The 17,579-nt window shown below is 46.8% G+C and overlaps 3 protein-coding genes across 8 annotated transcripts in view; 1 reads left to right on the top strand and 2 right to left on the bottom strand.

Annotated features, from left to right (window-relative positions):
- LOC117581401 (potassium voltage-gated channel protein Shaker) overlaps nucleotides 1–17,579 on the bottom strand; it is a 112,259-nt gene that overhangs the window by 76,604 nt on the left and 18,076 nt on the right. For 2 of the 6 annotated variants that reach the window (XM_034268543.1, XM_034268544.1), the window contains exon 1: nucleotides 3,101–4,521. The exons of 1 other annotated variant lie outside the window; for it this stretch is intronic. In XM_034268543.1, the coding sequence (XP_034124434.1) occupies nucleotides 3,101–4,506 (1,406 nt within the window). In that variant the 5' untranslated portion in view covers nucleotides 4,507–4,521. Of the gene's footprint in view, nucleotides 1–3,100; nucleotides 4,522–9,302; nucleotides 9,342–9,610; nucleotides 9,720–11,341; nucleotides 11,404–17,579 lie in introns of those variants that run through there. 3 more of the 6 variants (XM_034268548.1, XM_034268550.1, XM_034268549.1) reach the window with 3 other exon arrangements.
- Nucleotides 13,482–14,132, bottom strand: LOC117581404. The gene is made up of 3 exons (XM_034268556.1): nucleotides 13,937–14,132; nucleotides 13,665–13,876; nucleotides 13,482–13,592 (listed from the first exon to the last, which is right to left on the bottom strand). The coding sequence occupies exons 1-3, from the start codon at nucleotides 14,016–14,018 to the stop codon at nucleotides 13,533–13,535; spliced, it is 354 nt and encodes a 117-aa protein (XP_034124447.1). The 5' UTR covers nucleotides 14,019–14,132; the 3' UTR covers nucleotides 13,482–13,532.
- LOC117581403 lies at nucleotides 14,953–15,743 on the top strand. The gene is made up of 2 exons (XM_034268555.1): nucleotides 14,953–15,121; nucleotides 15,188–15,743. The coding sequence occupies exons 1-2, from the start codon at nucleotides 15,043–15,045 to the stop codon at nucleotides 15,571–15,573; spliced, it is 465 nt and encodes a 154-aa protein (XP_034124446.1). The 5' UTR covers nucleotides 14,953–15,042; the 3' UTR covers nucleotides 15,574–15,743.

The raw sequence follows: 17,579 nt of genomic DNA, 5'->3' as shown, positions 1-17,579 counted from the left end.
TGTCGACTAATTGCTGGCTCTTGAGCTAAAGTTGGGTCACACACACAAACAAACAAACAAACACAAACACACCTAGGAATACAAAACGTAAGCGAACAATCGTTGCCATAGCATACTTTTTGGCGTTCGCAATTTGGTTGTGGGAAAAGGTCCTGCGGCAGACAATTAATGTGATGTAGCCAAGGCGTGGCAAGGGGCAGTGTGGCATAAACTATTTGTATAAAATTGCAAGATATAAAATAAACTTTTAAGCAGAAACTGCACAAGATATTTCCGCGATTTGTTAAAGTTCATTGTCAGAGAGAGTTGCTCGGCGGAGGTTGAGCAGAGGGTCAAGTAGAAGGTACAAGGGCTACGAATGACATTAAGTAATTCATAATTGCCGGCCATTAGGCAAAAATTCAGCGATAATAGCAACAATTTCCATCTAAATATGCGAGTCATTTGGCATTGGGCCCAACACACAAACACAAACACACAAAAGAGTTGGCTAAAAGAGTGGGCCCAAAGAGCGGGTAGGATAGGGTAGGGTAGTGTAGGGTACAGCCAATAAGTGTAGTTAGGCAAATGCATTGGAGCTACGAATTGTTTTGTCCTCACCAAAGGCCTTTACACTTCCTCGACAGCTCACACACAAGGCAACGACAAATTCAGAGAGAGCAATTTGTTCGCTCAGCATGGAAGCATGGAATACCCTTTAAAGTCATTAAAATAAAGTGAAAAGTGTGATTGTATCAAGATTTTGTTTAGCCGAGGACCCACCTGCAACGAGTGGGCTGGGCACTTTGTAAAAAGTGAATACCCTGCAGTATACAGCAAGAAAAAATGTTGAGAGTGGCCGGACTCAATGAGTTTACCACCCCATCCCTCCGCCCTTCGCGCCGCGTCCTTTTTTTGCCCTTGTTTGGCGGCGGCGGGGGGCTTATCGCAGTGCAAAGATCGCCACAAAGGCCATGTTACGAAATTATTGGACGCACAAACACACACACACATAAGCACACCAATATATGTGCAGAAAGAGAGAGAGAGAGAGAGAGCGGCATGGCATGCAATGCAAATAGTCAACACGCCGCCACATGCCGTGCACACAAATCAAGGGCAACATGTCTCATTCCGGGTCTGCCTCTTGTCCGGGAAGGGGGGGTATGGCTGGGTTGTTGGTGTTTTAGGGGTAAGTGCTCGTCGGCGAGGAGTGTGTAGAAGTGAAGGGGCAGAAGGTGGACGGGGTCTGGGGTTTGGGGGAGTGACTAGTGTGTGGCTCTGTGTGGCGAGGTCGACTCTGCCGGGCAATTTAAATGGCGGCTACATGTCGCAGCCATGGCGTCGCGTGTTCCCTTTCCTCCACTCTCTCTCTCTCTCTCTCTCTCTCTCTTTCTCGCTCAATCGCTGTGTATCTTTCTCTGTGTCGCCCACGTGTTGGCCACTACGTGGGTGATGGGTGGGTGGGTGGCTGACAGGGTATGACTCTTGCCAATTAACTCAAAACTGCAGAGTAATGCTTTTTGGGCCAAAGAAAAGGGAGTACCACGAACTGAGCCTCTACCCATTCTCGCTCTCTCTCTCTCTATCTCTCTCTTCCCCCTATTGCTTGCTGTTTGTTGTTTGTCGTTTGTGGCATTGACATAAATTCCTCAAAAAGAGAAAGAGAAAGAGGGGGCAGAAAAAACAACAGAAACACGTGGAAAAGCAGAGAAAAGAACAAGCGGCAACAGCAGAGAAACAGCAACAAAGGGCGCAGCCCCGGACACGCAAGTCACATTAAAGCAATTTCCCTGCGACATTTAAATCCCGCCACCACCACCATCACCCCCCTGTTGACCCAGCCCCCTCTGTTCCCCCACCGCACTCACATTCACATAACATAAAAGCGTTAAATATATGCCAGAATCAGCAAAGAGAATAAACAAAGGCAGCGCCATCCCGTAAACATCTCTCGGATAGAATAGAAAATTAACTTTGATTTTGCTCATTTGTCTTTTGTGTTTTTTAGTGTCTTTTCTGTGTAGTCGGTGGCGTATACGCAATGAGGCAGGGACAGAGACAGGGGCCAGAAACAGGAGACAATAGCAGGACACTGACTTATGCTGGCTCCAGTTAGACGCACATTTAGTTTTACACTTCCCCTAACCAAAATTCCACCACCCAATGCCAAGCATCGGTGCCTGCGGATAGATACCCTTTCCCATGAACAAGTTCGACATCCACAAACCCAATGGGAACCGTTTGAATTGTGTTTCAAACTCTTTTCATACCACACGTAACGAAATCTTTATCCAGGAAAAGGCATTCAAAACTTCGTTGCGCCCATGCGGAAATTTCTCACTGGTTTATATTTGATTTTTGGCGTAGAGTTCAGCAGAGTTGGAGCCTGGCGCCGTCTGTCGTCTGCCGCCTGCCGTCTGCTGTCTGTTGATTCCCATACGAGAATAGATCCGGGATTCGGCTTACGGCTACCATTTGGCTGCTCTCTTCCGCCTGCTGCTTGCCGGGGCATTGACTTGGCGGCGACTTGGCTCCTGACCCCCCAGGGGCAAATTTGTTTCGAGCATTACGCATACGCGTGTGTACACGCTCCTCAAAGTATATTCGATAGATAGATGTATGGATAGATTCATTGGTGCTTGTGGGATGGTGATTACAGAACAAGTTGGGGTGTGGACATAATATGGTCATTGGCAGGGTATCAACAAGCCGCTAAAAGCATTGGAATAAGCGAAAAAGCAAAGCGGAAAAAACGTATTTAAAAAGTATTCATTAATATTTATGTCGAGTATTCGATAGTCATCAACGTTTTATTCAAATCTTTACAACAACAAAAATTAATTAAATTCAAAGCAAAAATTTGTTAAGCGCTTCAATTAAAAATTGTTGAAAAAAAAAGTAAAGCTTCGTCATCGTTCTTCGTTGGCGGCTTCTATATAATATTTTAAATGCAAAATTTTCATAATTGCATTTTTGGCTTTTTGGCATTTGGGCGTTTGAGGCGTGGCTTAAGTGGCTAAAGAGCGATTTGCTTTGTGCTTTTGGCTTGCTCTGATTTGGATTTCTGATTTTTGTTTTTTGTTTATTTAGATTTTTGGGATTGTGATTTTGTGGGTACTTCTCATAGGGATTCTCCGGTGCGGCCTTTTTGGCCTTCTTGGCGGGCGTGCTCTTGCGCGGCCGATTCATCATTGGGTCGTCCATGGTGCGCGATGACTGCTGCCGGGCCTGGGCCGGCGGACCCGGTGGCTTTTTCTTTTTCTTCTTTTGTGGCTCCGGCTGCAACGGATGGAACATGAACTGAATTTGTTGCTGCTGCTGCTGCTGCTGCTGCTGCTGCTGCTGTGGCAGAAATTGTTGCTGTTGCTGTTGCTGATGCTGATGCTGCTGCTGGAGCTGCATCTCACGTCGCTCGAGGAATGCCGCATTGGCAGAGGCCACCGTGGCAATGCGCTGCTGCTGCTCAATCTCCTCCAGCTCTCGCTCCCGCTCACGCTCCCGCCGCTTGCTACCGAACTGCCCCAGCTGTGAGCTGCGTCGCCGCAGCGTGGCCGCCGCATAGGGATTGGCGCCGTTTGTGCCCAGACTGGTGGGTTCGGGCACACCAAACAGCCGCCGTATGCGCCGCCTGCCGCTGATGAAGCCCAGGCCCAGCTGCACGCCCAAGCCCATGCCCATGCCCAGGCCGACGGGCGCTGTGCTCTGGCTGAGACTGCTGCCCGCCTCGCTGCTGCCCGCTCCATTGACCATCTGGCTGAAATTGCTGTCCAGATCACAGCTGCCACCGCCCAGTGTGCCCGCCGAGTCCGAGGCGCCACAGGGGAACAGATATGTGTTCAAAGTGCTCAGCGTTGTCGACGTGGAGGTGCCCGTTCGACTGATGGCACCCGTGTTGAGCTGCTGCTGCTGCTGCTGCTGCTGCTGCTGCTGCAAATGGGTGTCTGCTGCTCCTCCTGCTGCTCCTCCTCCTGCTGGTGGCAGTTGCAGCGTCAACGGATTGCTCAGTGGCAGTGGCAGCATCACCGCCGTGGAGCCACTTACGCTGCCAGTGGTGCTGCTGTCGTAGCTGTGCGGATTCACATAGATGTGATTGTTGTTGTTGCTGCTGCTGCTCGTGGCAGTTGCAGTTGCAGCAGGTGTTGCTGTTGCTGTTGCTGTTGTGCCACCAGTGTTGACCACCAGCCCCGTGCTGCTCTCATTGTGATTGTTGTTGCTTGCCTGCCGATTGCTGTTGGTGTTGCTGGTGTTGCTCGTGTTGCTGCTGCTGCTGTTGTTGTTTATGTTGCTCAGATTCACCCTATAGCTGATGCTGCTGCTGCTGGTGGTGTTGTTATTGTTGTTGTTATTATTGTTGTTGCTCGAATCGGTGGTGCGTGCCGGCGCTGTGGCAGGACGCGGCGAGTTGCCAACACCTGCCCCTGCTGCCTCAGGTCCCGATGTTGCTGCTGCTGGTGCTGGACCAGCTGCCTGCTGCTGCTGCTGCTGCTGCTGCTGTTCATTGCTGGGGGCACTGTTGCCATTCATGGTCGCTGTCTTTGTGCCACAGCGAATGTTTGTTGCAACTTCAAATTACATCAATTTTGTATACATTTTAGTTGAGTTTTTCTTTGTTTTCTTTTTTCCCATTTAATTTTCCTTATTCTTTTTGTTGTTGTTGTTTTTCTTTTCACATTATTGTCAGCTCTGTAATTTGTAGCAAGCATTTAGTGTGAATTGTTGCATGTTGCATTCGGAGATATTTCATTCACTTGCTTTAGTTATTTATTTGATTTACTTTTAGCACCTTTTGCTTGAATATATTTCAAATTTACTAACGAATATTTCACACTTGCATCCTCTTTGCTAGTTGCTGTTATTAAAGCTGCATTTTATTTCAACTCAAAATTATAAAATGCATCAATTGGAAGAGGAAATGTCTAACAAACAAACTAATATATTTATGAACACAAATAAAGCAATGAATCGGCAAGTGTTAAAATTCGTTTGGTCTCTTTTCATTTGTTTATATTTCCAGCTACAAAGAACTAGTTTTTATTGTGTTAATTTTTAGCAGCTTCAAGCAAACGCCCGTGCTGGAATAGTTCCAAATTTTTGAAACCGAGTCGAAGGCACTGCCTGGGGCCGAGGACCTAAGCCCCTTCTCTGTCTGGGGTGCACTACCACTATCTCTATCTCACTCTCTGAGTGTGTGTGTGTGTGTGTGGCACTTGAACAAAAAATGTGAACACATTATTTCTGCACAAAAACTCACGCACTTTTGTCACTGCAAGTTGTTGCCTGCTTCGAGGCGTTGCACAACAAAAAAAAAAACAATTCATGGATTATTCATTAATTAATCATTTTTTATGAACGCGTTGCACACTCTGCTGTCAGCTCTCTCTGTCGCACGCTCCCTCTGTCTCTATCTGTCGTACGGTGCAACCATTTCCGGCCACATTTACAAGTTTTCGTGCAAGTCCCTCTTGCGGCGGCACTATCAATATCACTGGCACTGGCACCCTCTTGAATGGTTCAAGTCCTGTCAATCCTTTTGGGACACAGCTCTGACCTCTGGTCTAGTGTTATCAGTCAGAGCCACGTGCTTAACGCGCCGCGTGTCACAATTGTATGAACTTTGTGCCGCGTTGTTGACAATGCTCAGAGCCAAACAGAGCCGCAGTGGCAGCACCAGCACCAACAACGAAGTTGCCACACGCACACACACAGCGACACACAGACACGGGCACAGTCAGAGGCAGAGGCAGAGACAGGGACAGGGACAGAGAGAGAAAGAGAGCACGAAGCTCTGTTAACTGGCTTCCTGGCTTGGCTGGCCGGGACAAACTATTCGCCGAACCAGAAGCACCAGCAGGAGCACCAAAAGCAGCAGTGGCAGCAGCGGCGTGGCGACGTCTTCACCAAAAAAAAAAAGAAGACGGAAAATGCCAAACAATCGGCCAGAAATGTAAGTCAGGCAGGCAGCACTTGAATCATACCAGCACACACACAAACACATACACACACACGAACATAAACACACACACACACACACACACGTGGCATACGGGGCAACGATTCCTCATCGTTTCATCGTTTCAATTTCGGGCCAGTTTTCGGTTCAGTTGAGTTCACTTCAGCGCTTAACTTAACTAAATGTTGTACTACCACACACACACACACTCGCACACACACACACACATACACATACAAGCAAACAAACACATGCTTAACTCGAGTGAAAAACCAAAAAGCCGAACCACAGGCCAACTGCTCGTGAACTTCAAGTGTAAGTGTATGAAAGAGTCAACGAGTTCGATAGGCGATAGAGAGAGACAGGGTGACAGAGAGAGAGAGAGAGAGAGATAGGTAGTGAGAGTGGGTTAAAGAGGGGTGGGATGGGTTGAGTGAGAAATGTGAATGAGTTCGGTTAAAGACTGAGAGGGAATGAACCTGATTGATTGAACGCCAAAGAGTGGAACCCACTTTTAACTCAAGAAAGTGTCCCAAAAATAGCAAAGAAATATTCCTAATTAACAAACAAATTATTTGTCATTTCAAAACATATTTTAAAGCAGAAAACCCAAACCCCTTTAGGCATTTCATTTCCATGAAGCCTTGCGCTTCCATTCCAAAAGACAAAATGAGTTCTCGTACAGATTTCTTCACCATGGAAAAAGGATGCACAGGATAGCGATTGACCATCCAAAATTCCTAAATTCATTCTGCACTCAGCTAGATTTACATACAGAGGAAGAACGTTTCGTTCAACAGCAGCTCTATGGGCGGGTTAGCCAGATTGAGTGGCGATTGAGAAGGGGGCGGAAGGCGTGCCGACTAAGTGAGGGCCAAGTCTGAGTGAGTGAGGGCCAAAGCATGAGTGTGAATACGTGCAAATGTGAGTGAGATTCGGTCTGTCGAGCGAAACATTTCAATTCGGTTTCGGCTGCCCGCCCTTCGTGCGGACACTCGGCTCTCTGTCGGGCGTTCCTCATTTTCGTAGTTTGTTTTGCTCGTTTGCCGCTTTCCTCCACTCCCCCTTCCGACGCTCCTCATCAACGGTTTCGTAACAGTTGCCCCGTTTGGCCCGAGAAAGAGAGCAAGCGATTAATGTTAATGTGTGCATCGGTAGACGATGCGATGCGACGCAATGCCACTGCTGGCAGAGCCCTGAAACCCATCTGCTGCTAACAGGCACAGAGGCTGCACATGGATGAAGCTAAAACTTACGCATAGAGAGACACTTAAATCTGTTTTCAATGTCAATCTCCCAGAGTTATCCATATCCGAATATCCAGCTCCTTGATCTTTAGCAGAAAAGTAAGCGAATAATAATAATAATTTCATTTACAAATTTGTTTACCAAGAGTCCCAAAACTATTCCTTTGCCACTTTATTTCGGGATAATATACGAGCATGGAAATCTGTGACATTATCATAAATATCTCACATCTCCCCTCATTGATGCTTGTTTTTCGATTCTGACTTGAATTTCCATTGAAATTTCGATTCAAATTCCAATTCATATTTCATATTCTGGTTTTTTGTGGGTGGGTCTCTATGGGTCTCTGGGTCTCGGGGTCTCGAGGGGGCAATCGTTGCAAGGGCTCAGGGTTGAATGAAATTGCATGCGCGAGTGCAATTTGTTGCCTGCGGGCGGTCCAATGGGGCATGTGGCATGGGGCAACATTGAGCATATGACGCATACGCAATGTTGGACCAAATCGTGGATCATGGCCAGTGGTTCTGTCGCTGTCGCTGTCGCTGTCGCTGTTGTTGTTAGTGGCCTGCCTGCCATGCCTAGCATGCCTTGCTGCCCCATGCAAATGGAGACGACAGAGACGGGCGGGAGATGCAGGGGTTGCATGCCATGCGGCCATGTGGCATGAGCCTTTACTCAGCTGACGCTGACGCTGGTAACCTTCATGGCTAATAAGCAGTCACGGCACGTGAGGAGAATGGTCGCAAGCAGTGGGGGTACGGGTTGGACGGCAACTGGGGCTGTGGCCCACCAAAAAAAAAAAAAGGAAATATTGATCAAATTTATTCCCAACCAGTGTTGCCACAGCAAATGATGACGAACGAGAAAACAAACAAATAAAGCAATTTTTTTGTTTTGGTTTGCAACCATTCGGAACCACTCGAAAACCACCAACGTGGGAGGTCCAACCCCTAACCCCCAACACACACACACACAACCACCCACCCATCCACCCATTCGACATTGTCTCAGGAATAACAAAACTGCAGGGGATTGCAATTGCAGCGTGGCTGACGGAGAAGCTCATCATCAATGGGGGGGATCTGGTCCGTCAGCTGGCGGTCTCTCCACTGCTCCGCTCTGACGCTCTGCTGCCGCCGCCACTGCCTTGAAGGCTGACAAAACGATTTGCATGCTAAAAATAACAAAATTGATGGGGCACACACATACACACACGTATGTACACACGTAGGCCATGTGCGTGTGTGCTCCATAAAGAAAGCGGCTAGAAAGGAGGAGGCGGAGAAGGAGACGACTGCCGCGAAATCGAGGAAAGGCTGGAAGGCTGGACGAATGAGGTTCGCTTTTTGCGGCTAACTGGTCACGGCCACGGTGAAGGCGAGAGAACCGCCACAAAAAGCAACAACAACAACAGCAAGAAAGGCAAATCAATTAAAAAATTTCCCTAAAAAAAAAAAACGAAAGAAAAAAAGCAAAAACAGAAAGTCGAAAGCCCAAAAACCGAAAATGGAAACCCCGAACAAAGAAAAACCAAAGGCGAAAGTGCTGGGCAAATATTTCCGCTTCACGTCAAGGTTGTGGCAATCAAAAAGCGGCACACACCAGTGGCACAGAGAGTGAAAGAGAGGATAAAGGGGAGACCCCTGACCCCTGAGAATGAGTGGCCGCAAGAAATAGATGAACAGAGAGTGGGGCAAGCGACAAGAAGTTGATGGGGCTGCTTCGTGCCGCCTAACATATCCGTTCTGGCACTTCAGCTGTGGCAACCAACTCCTTGCAGCAACTGCCACAGAAATCCATAAACGGCCTCTCTCTCATGTTTCCACACACTGAGCCAAAAATTCAACACAAAAAAAGGGAAGATTTTTGATTTGAATTGAAGCTCGTCGGGCCCTGAATAACCTTTTCATTTAGTTGGGAATATTTTTAGCTATTTACGAATAGTTTTTGGAGAGGCGGAGAGAAGCTTAGATTTGTTTATTAATAATTAAAAAGTGCAAAAGAATCAGCAATTAAAAAGAGAAAGGGGGCTTATAAGTAATGCAAATAGCAGTTGCTACAATTGGAGCTCTACTTTGAGAGACAGAGAGAGGAACGTGGACGGGGGGAACGTCATATTTACATCATCCTATAGTTATCCTGCATGACGAACTGCTTTTGCCTGTTACGGCACCCGGATCCACATTTCCATATATTTTCACATTTCCATAATTCCGTACCAACACACAAAAAAACACACACACCATCAAATAAAATCAAAAGAAAATAGAATTAGCAATGAAAATACAAATCACAGAATCACTGTAAGTCCCGCTTCAGTCCGGGGGATGATCCATGTATCCATGGATGCATGGATCAGGGGACCGGGAGCTCTGACACTCCCCTGACTCCTCCTCCTCCTCCTTCTGCCGCAGCAGCAGAGCGATGTACCTCTTCTTCTTGTGACGCATCTCTGCTGGCGAGCGTACATTGGACGCCGCATGCATTATTCCAGTTACCAGTTTACTGGCTTTTCCGGCACCCACGCGACAACCCACGAACTCGACTCGGCCTGGGCCTGGGAACGATGTGAACGGGCGCGCGCGCCACTTAAAAGTGCAACAGCGTTGCGGGCGGACACCGCCACAGACACAGCCGCAGCCACATTGTGTATGGCTGTATGGTTCGATGGTCGATCAACGCACAATGGTCACAATATTTTCATACCCTTTTTGGACAGTGTACGACCCTCCCGTGTGTGTGATGCATTTATAGCTTTGCGTTTGGCAGATTCGATTCGGTAATTCTAACCAATGCCAGGGTACTCTTCGCTTCGATCCACTGCCCTGGTCATTCCCAGGCCGTTCTAATTGAATTTTAAGGGGGTTGCACCTTGGCTTTGGCCACAGCCGGAAACGGGAGAGAGATACAGCTGACAGCATTGCTCTTCAGAGCAAAACAGTGAATAGAGAGAGGTCCAAGCGAGAGACAGATAAATTATGAGAGAGTAAGAAGGGGAGAGAGAGAGAGAGAGAGATGAGAGCGTGTGGAGAGCTAAGACCCCAGTGACATGAGAGCACGCTTGTTAGCACATTTTAAGTCGCTGTCAAGGTCTTTTGTCCGTCTTAATAATCATCACCTGCACATCTGCACACCGCACACCGCACGCCGTGCACCCACCCGACTCATGGGCATGGGGCATATGCGCTTTTGGGGCACGTTAATTAGCTGCAGCGTCAATCGATGGGAACAAACAAAGCATAAAGCGCCTCAAAAATGAAATGAAAATGAAAAACATAAATAGTTTTATTCTTCTTCTGCACTCGTTTCGGGGCAAGGTCGGCCAAGAAGACAGCGAAAGAGGCAACGAGTATGGGCATGGGTATGGGTATGGGTATGGGTATGGGCATGGGAAATGAGGCCAAAGACATACTCCAGTATCGATGATCAACTGCTCTGAACCAGCAGCAATTACTTTAAGTCCAGAGAAAGTGAATCAAGGGCAGTTGAAAGAAAAGATGACCTTAAATAAGTCGTATTTAAATGCTAAAGGAAGTAATCGTTAAACACAAACTCAATAACTGAGGAGTCTGTTCCATTAATTGTGATCCATCCCACCTTTTGGGGGCGTCAAACATTTCCCTGTCCGTCAGCATTCGCCACCTGAGCCTACGCTATGTGCGCGTATTCTGGGGCGAGTCGTAAATGCGAAAATTCTGGCTCCAAAGTAAATATTTAGAAAGTAATAAAACCAGATTTTAATGTAAAAAGAAAAGCAATGATTTAGCAAATAGCGCAGATAAACGCGAAAACGCGTGGCAAACAAATGAAAGGCCCATATAGATAGGCTAACTTTGTGCTGCGAAGCTTTTGATACCCTGTCATTTTAATATACGTATCCTTTGATACATCTAATAAGGGATAACCTACAGCATAAGGTATGTTAATATTTTCTTGTAGTGCTACAAGTTTTGAATTGAATTGAAGTATCCATAGTGATCTGATCTTAGCTATGATTGTACATATAATAATCACATTCCTTTCATTTCAGAAACAACAGCAGCAGCAGCAGCAGCAGCAGCAGCGGCAGTGGGTGAGAGGCAGCGCTACTGTGGAAGAGTTTGAATGAGAGAGCGATGAACAGCGGCGAGGGGGTGGCAGTGGGTGGTGTTACTCTCTTACCTTGGCGCTTGGCTTAAGCTGCCGTTCGTCGTCGTGATGTGGGCCATGCAGGCAATCCATTAACTTACTCCACTTTTTCGCGCCGTGTACTGGTAACAATTTATTGTGTTTCTATGTTCAATAGCAGAGATATCTATCGGCAGGCAACTGCAATTGCAATGCTCTTTAATTTCTGCTCTTCCGATTATAACGATTCACTACGTGCACATGTATGATTGTGCTATATAGATCTGTGATAACGGTGCACATATGTATGTACATATACTATGTATGTTGGTACATCAGCAGACGGATGGCTACTTGCATATATACAGAGACAGCGACAGCGACATCTACATATATACATATTTATTTATATTCAAATGACAAAAGAAATGAAACGAGACAATTTTCATTTATTTTTCACTTTTGTTTTTTGTTGTTTTTCCCGTTGCTGGCCGCCTTTTTCCACGACAGCGGCGGCAGCAGCAGCAGCGCCAGCAGCGCCAGCAGCCGAGACGCTGACCGAAAAGAGCGCGACGGTGTCAACGGGGATGGGTTGGTGGGTGTAGGCCGGGCAAGAGTGTGGCGGGGTGTGGGGAAGCAGTTGTCGCACACATTTTTCACATTTCCAAACGGCACCGCAAGAGGAAGAAAACAAAAAACACACACGCAACGACAACAAAACCAAAAAAACAACACTCAAACATTTTTGAAACTTACGCGTCAGCAGAGAGAAGGAGAGAAAGATCGCGCGCGGCAGTGAGAGTGTAAGAAGATGGATGGAAGAGAGAATTCTTCATTTGGTCCACGCAAGTGCAAGGTGAATTTATGCAAGGTGAGGGAATTTCCAAGAAGCCATATCGGGATAGTGGCTTTGTTTATTACAAAAAAAATTCGAGGTGAGTGGAGAGGAGATCACCACTACCCCTATTATATATATGTACATATCTCTTCCGAAATAATTGCGTCCACGAGACCACGAGAGAAAGTGGGAGAACAACACCTCCCCTTGCATAAATGAGCCCTGCGCGAGGAAGAGCGAAAGAGCGTAAGAACCGTTGGGCAAACGACAAACGAAGAGGAACGTCATCAATGCGACACAATTTTTCACATAATTTCCGTAGCATAATTATCATCAATAAAATTATCATTTCGTGAATCATTATCACCATTACAAACATCTTTGTCACCACAACAACAAAAAAGAAACGCACGACATACGCACTGGTTCTGCAGCGGGAGAAGTGGTTAAAGCTCTGCTTCGAAGCTGCATTAACCTGAGAGCATTGCAGCTGCCAATGCACGCTCTCTTTCGACGAGAGTATTTGCACCGCACACACAAACACACACTTAATAGGCAACTATCAGGCGATCGCATTCTCTGGCAATGCCTCACCTTATGCCAATGCACTTAGTCCGATTCTTTTGCTTTCCTCCTTTTCTGTTTTCTATCTTCTGTGTGAGAGTGAAACAAGTGCGAAGCGAAGCGCTCACCGGCGTGCGCGTTACTGAAGATCGCTCCTCTGCTCGACGCAGAGGCCTGCGACAGCGACAGCGACGTTGTCGGCGGCGACTGCGACTGCGAATGCGAATGCCAGGTCTGACGTGGGGGCACATGGATGGACATCACCGCAGGCCAGGGGCCAAGCGCCAGCAACAGCAGCAGAGCACCAATCGACACTGTTCCGGTTTGCAATTTCACTCGGAGATCGGTAGGAGATCTGTACTTTCTGCATTAACAAACTTGAATATCCTACTATTTCTCATATTTCTGAGTTTGAAGATATGCTCTTTCATTGCTATTTTAATTACTGTATTCATTTGTCAGAACATCTTACATAAAATATCTCTGCTCTCTTCCAAAACGGAATTAACAAACACAAAAACGTTAATGAAAACCAGAACAGTGCCGAAAATCGAACATGTGGGAGACTGAGTGGTGGCGTGGAGGGGTGACTCTTTATGGGTGAGTGTTGTGCAAAGTGTTTTCCACGCAAATTGCTTACAACGTCAACAGCGTGCGGGGACGTTTAATAAACGTTCACCGAAAAAATACATTCGAACGGTAAACGCAGCAAACACAAGTGCCAGCCCTGGCCCACCAATTTAAGTGCAGCTTCCTGAACGCAAAGCATGACAATTTTCCAGTACATGTAATTAACGTTTATTCGAAATCTAAATTGGGAAAAAGGATTGAATGGGACGCCGTCTAGTGGCGGTTGCGACGGCGACGACGAAGACGAAGAGCCTCCAAAGAAAATTTATTTGTCTGAAACGATGGAAGAGGAGGATGAAGATTTGTCAGAGGAATCATTGATTGATATTCTGATTGACTGCCCACCTGTTTTTGCAACAGCCTAACTGGGAAGACAGGACGCTTGCCCCCCTGGGGCATGTGCAAAATGCCATTCTGCACCGCAAAGATCTCCAAGGATATGCCCAGCATCAGGCCAGAGCGCACAGCTTTCTGGAGGATACTGAATGATGTGATGACTTGGGGCAGCATTTGTTCACCCAGCAAGACATGCTTGAACATTTCCTGCACAGTGCAGCCTGCGAGTGGAGGACAAAGTTCACTCCCAGACTGGTTTTTTGGCACCTTCAAACACTCACACTGATGGGGCTGGGCCAGCAGGAAGCTCAGTATTTTGGGAAAAGCCGCTGGGCACGAGTTGATAACACTTTGAGAAGGCATTTCGCACTTTTTGGTAAAGTTTTACAAAGAATTTTACAAAGAATTACAAATATTAACGAATTTTTGTATCTAATATTTGTTTCAGGTTTTTGGGAGTTTACAAATGTTGTTGGAAAATGCTCAACCCAGCAGCCGGCATTGGACATTTACAGCTCGTCAAAAGTCAAACACAAAAACACTAGAGAGACACTCAAACAAACACAACACAACACAACAGAGATTGAAATTATTATTTAAATTGCTGCAAGTAGAAAATAAAATTCGGATTATCTATTAGAATGGAGAACCCCGATCAGAATCCCTATGCATCGCTGCTGCCACACATTGTGGACATGTTGCACGGCAAGCCACGTCAGAGTAAGTACACAAAAGGGGTTCCAAAGGGGATTCAACTGGGGCACTTACTCATCCTTCCACTTGCAGGCGCCACTTTGGATCAAGTGTGCGCTGGTGTCGAATCGTTGGCTCAGCTGAATGAGGCAATGATGCAGCACATCAGTTGCTTTGACACCCTGCAGGCCGCTGTTCAGTTTGGCATCGAGTTGGGCGTGAACATGGGAATCCTGACACACTCAAAGGACACGCTACGCCTCCGCTCCAAGCTGCATGTGCGNGTTGCGGTTGTCTGCGGCGTTGGCCCACTTTTCACTTTTCACTTTTCACCGCTCTCCGGAGTCCATCGGGCAGCCGACGAACTTCAACTTCTGCAGAACGGACCGGCATTTTGGGGCACTCTTTCAATGTTAGCGGATGGCAGGGAGCGATGAGTGGGCGGGGCTAGGCGATTGTTGCTTCGGCTGCTGACCTTCAAATTGAATGAAACTCCCCAGGCTTATTGGGAGTTAACAAATGTTGTTGGAAAATGCTCAACCCAGCAGCCGGCATTGGACATTTACAGCTCGTCAAAAGTCAAACACAAAAACACTAGAGAGACACTCAAACAAACACAACACAACACAACAGAGATTGAAATTATTATTTAAATTGCTGCAAGTAGAAAATAAAATTCGGATTATCTATTAGAATGGAGAACCCCGATCAGAATCCCTATGCATCGCTGCTGCCACACATTGTGGACATGTTGCACGGCAAGCCACGTCAGAGTAAGTACACAAAAGGGGTTCCAAAGGGGATTCAACTGGGGCACTTACTCATCCTTCCACTTGCAGGCGCCACTTTGGATCAAGTGTGCGCTGGTGTCGAATCGTTGGCTCAGCTGAATGAGGCAATGATGCAGCACATCAGTTGCTTTGACACCCTGCAGGCCGCTGTTCAGTTTGGCATCGAGTTGGGCGTGAACATGGGAATCCTGACACACTCAAAGGACACGCTACGCCTCCGCTCCAAGCTGCATGTGCGCAGCACTGACAATCAGCAGTCTACACTCGGCGTTGAGGTTGAGCACAAGGATCTTCGGACTAGCGTCCACAAAGTTGAGGAACCTCTGCACAACGAACTGCTGCAGGAGCTGATGTTCAGCGTTGAGACTGGTCAGCAGGCTTACAGCGTCGATGAGCCCCTCATCCCAGGCCGTACACTCCGATCTGACCACTGACCCACTGACAATTCCCCCTCCAGGAGCAACCTCGCGACTAAGCGAACTTTGGTGCATTGGTCCAAAAACCAATCAACCACCATTATAGTTTGGAATTAAAGCATCAATTAATGCTTTAGACTTTGACGTTAACTCCATTATTGCTGAGGTAATAAATATCATTCTGGATATTCGCTCTGATAGCTGTCTTTGGTGGAAGTCCCGGGAGGATTCACCACACCCAAGGCCCCAGCAGATAACTTATTCACCACGAGCAGAGACACAAGCGCTAGAAAGGAATAGAGCTAGGCTCCCCAGCGGTGAAGACTTCACCTTGCACAGCGGAGAGAAAGAGAGACAATCGCTAAAGTGAGTCTGTCGGAGATTCTGTAAGAGTGGGTGAGCAGCAACAGGGGGAGGAGGCGGAGAAGGAGTAAGGCGGAGAAGAAAAGGCCGATAATTTCGAAATTTCGAACAGAAAGAAACCAAAGAAAACCAATTAATATTTGAGCAATGCTCCTGCGGCAACAATTAAAGTCAACGGCAAATGGCAACGGCAACTGCAGCAAACGCAGCAGCAAACACCAAGCAACGGTTGGTTTTGGTTCTTCTTTCACACGCATTCGCATGTACCGTATCGTTGCGCGAGCAAATCTGAACGTGAAAGTTCGTGCATTGTTATGCTTGCTCAAACGGTACATTCATATGCTGTGATATCGGTAAATGCAGGTTTATTGAAATGTAAATAAGAGGCCCAGAAATGTGAGGACTCCCTCTTGGATAAGTGCATTATCAAAGACCACCATCAAGTTCCTATCATTTTATATTTGCCTCCTCTCATATATTTTTACCCTGAAAACCATCAGTGGTTCCTATCCGACAAGCACTTGGCTCAGCGCCGCAGGACTTTGTCGTTGTTTTGTCTCAAAAAACCTCCGACGAATGATTCACGATTCCAAATCGCAGCAGCAGCAGCAGCAGCACCGGCAACAAGTGAAGGGAAATCGAAGCGCACACTTGACAATACGAGACACAATAACGATGTAAGTTGATGGGTGGCGTGGGAAGAGAGTGTTTGTTTGTTTGTTTGTTGTTTGGGGGAATTGAATGGAATGGAATGGTGTGGTGTGTGGCATCGATTACACAAATTGCATGCCACAAAGAATCAATACCAGCAATTATGGGGCAGCCCAACAGGAGTGAGCTTCCGCGGTGACACATGATTTTCTTTGGCTGTTTGAATTGATTCGAACTTCGAATGGATTCAAATAAATCAATCAATTTACCAATCGACGCAGTTCTGCACAATTTCAATTGGTCATAAACACGAGTATTGTATATTTGTGGCCAAAAGACACAAAGCAGGCCAACAAACAAATACGAGTACGCGCACCCATGATGATAATGAAGAGCCCAGTGCCAATGAATGGGTGGGTGGGATAAACGCTGCTTTGTCTATTGCCAGACAAATGTTACACTTATAGATGCGTTTATAGCGTCACTTGATTAACAACACACACTCGCAGATACTCTCAAGCAGACACAGATACTCAAGCAGTGGCGGCGACCTTCACTCGTTTTTCATTTTCATTTTCCTCTCACTCGGCCAAAGATTGCGTAAAGCCCATCCACCCATTCCAACCCATCCCATCCACCCGTACAACCCGTCAGACGCCGCAAAATAAGATTCCGCTGATTGTGTGTTGGCCCTGTTTTCGTCAATTGTCGACAATACCGTTTTTAATGCGCCTCTTTATTTGTTTAAAAAGAAAACTCGCAAAACGAATAAGAGACTGACAAAGGAACAAGCATAAATGAATCCCCCACTGAAGGAAAGGTCTGAGAGGCGGCTGTCGAAGTTTTGTGTACCCTGTAAAGCAGTCAAATGAAATGAAATACTTATAGGATTTATGCACGATAACCAGATCTTTCCCAAGGTTGCTTTTGTTGCTACGTATGCATATACCATTCAATGCAGGGTGTCACCATTGCTCCCACACTTTGAGCACTCAATATGTACAAAGTGC

The sequence above is a fragment of the Drosophila guanche genome, unplaced genomic scaffold, assembly GCF_900245975.1.
Source record: "Drosophila guanche unplaced genomic scaffold, DGUA_6, whole genome shotgun sequence".
Classification (NCBI taxonomy): domain Eukaryota; kingdom Metazoa; phylum Arthropoda; class Insecta; order Diptera; family Drosophilidae; genus Drosophila; species Drosophila guanche.
Note: the sequence above shows the minus strand (reverse complement) of the source record. Positions and strands in the feature narration are given on the sequence as shown.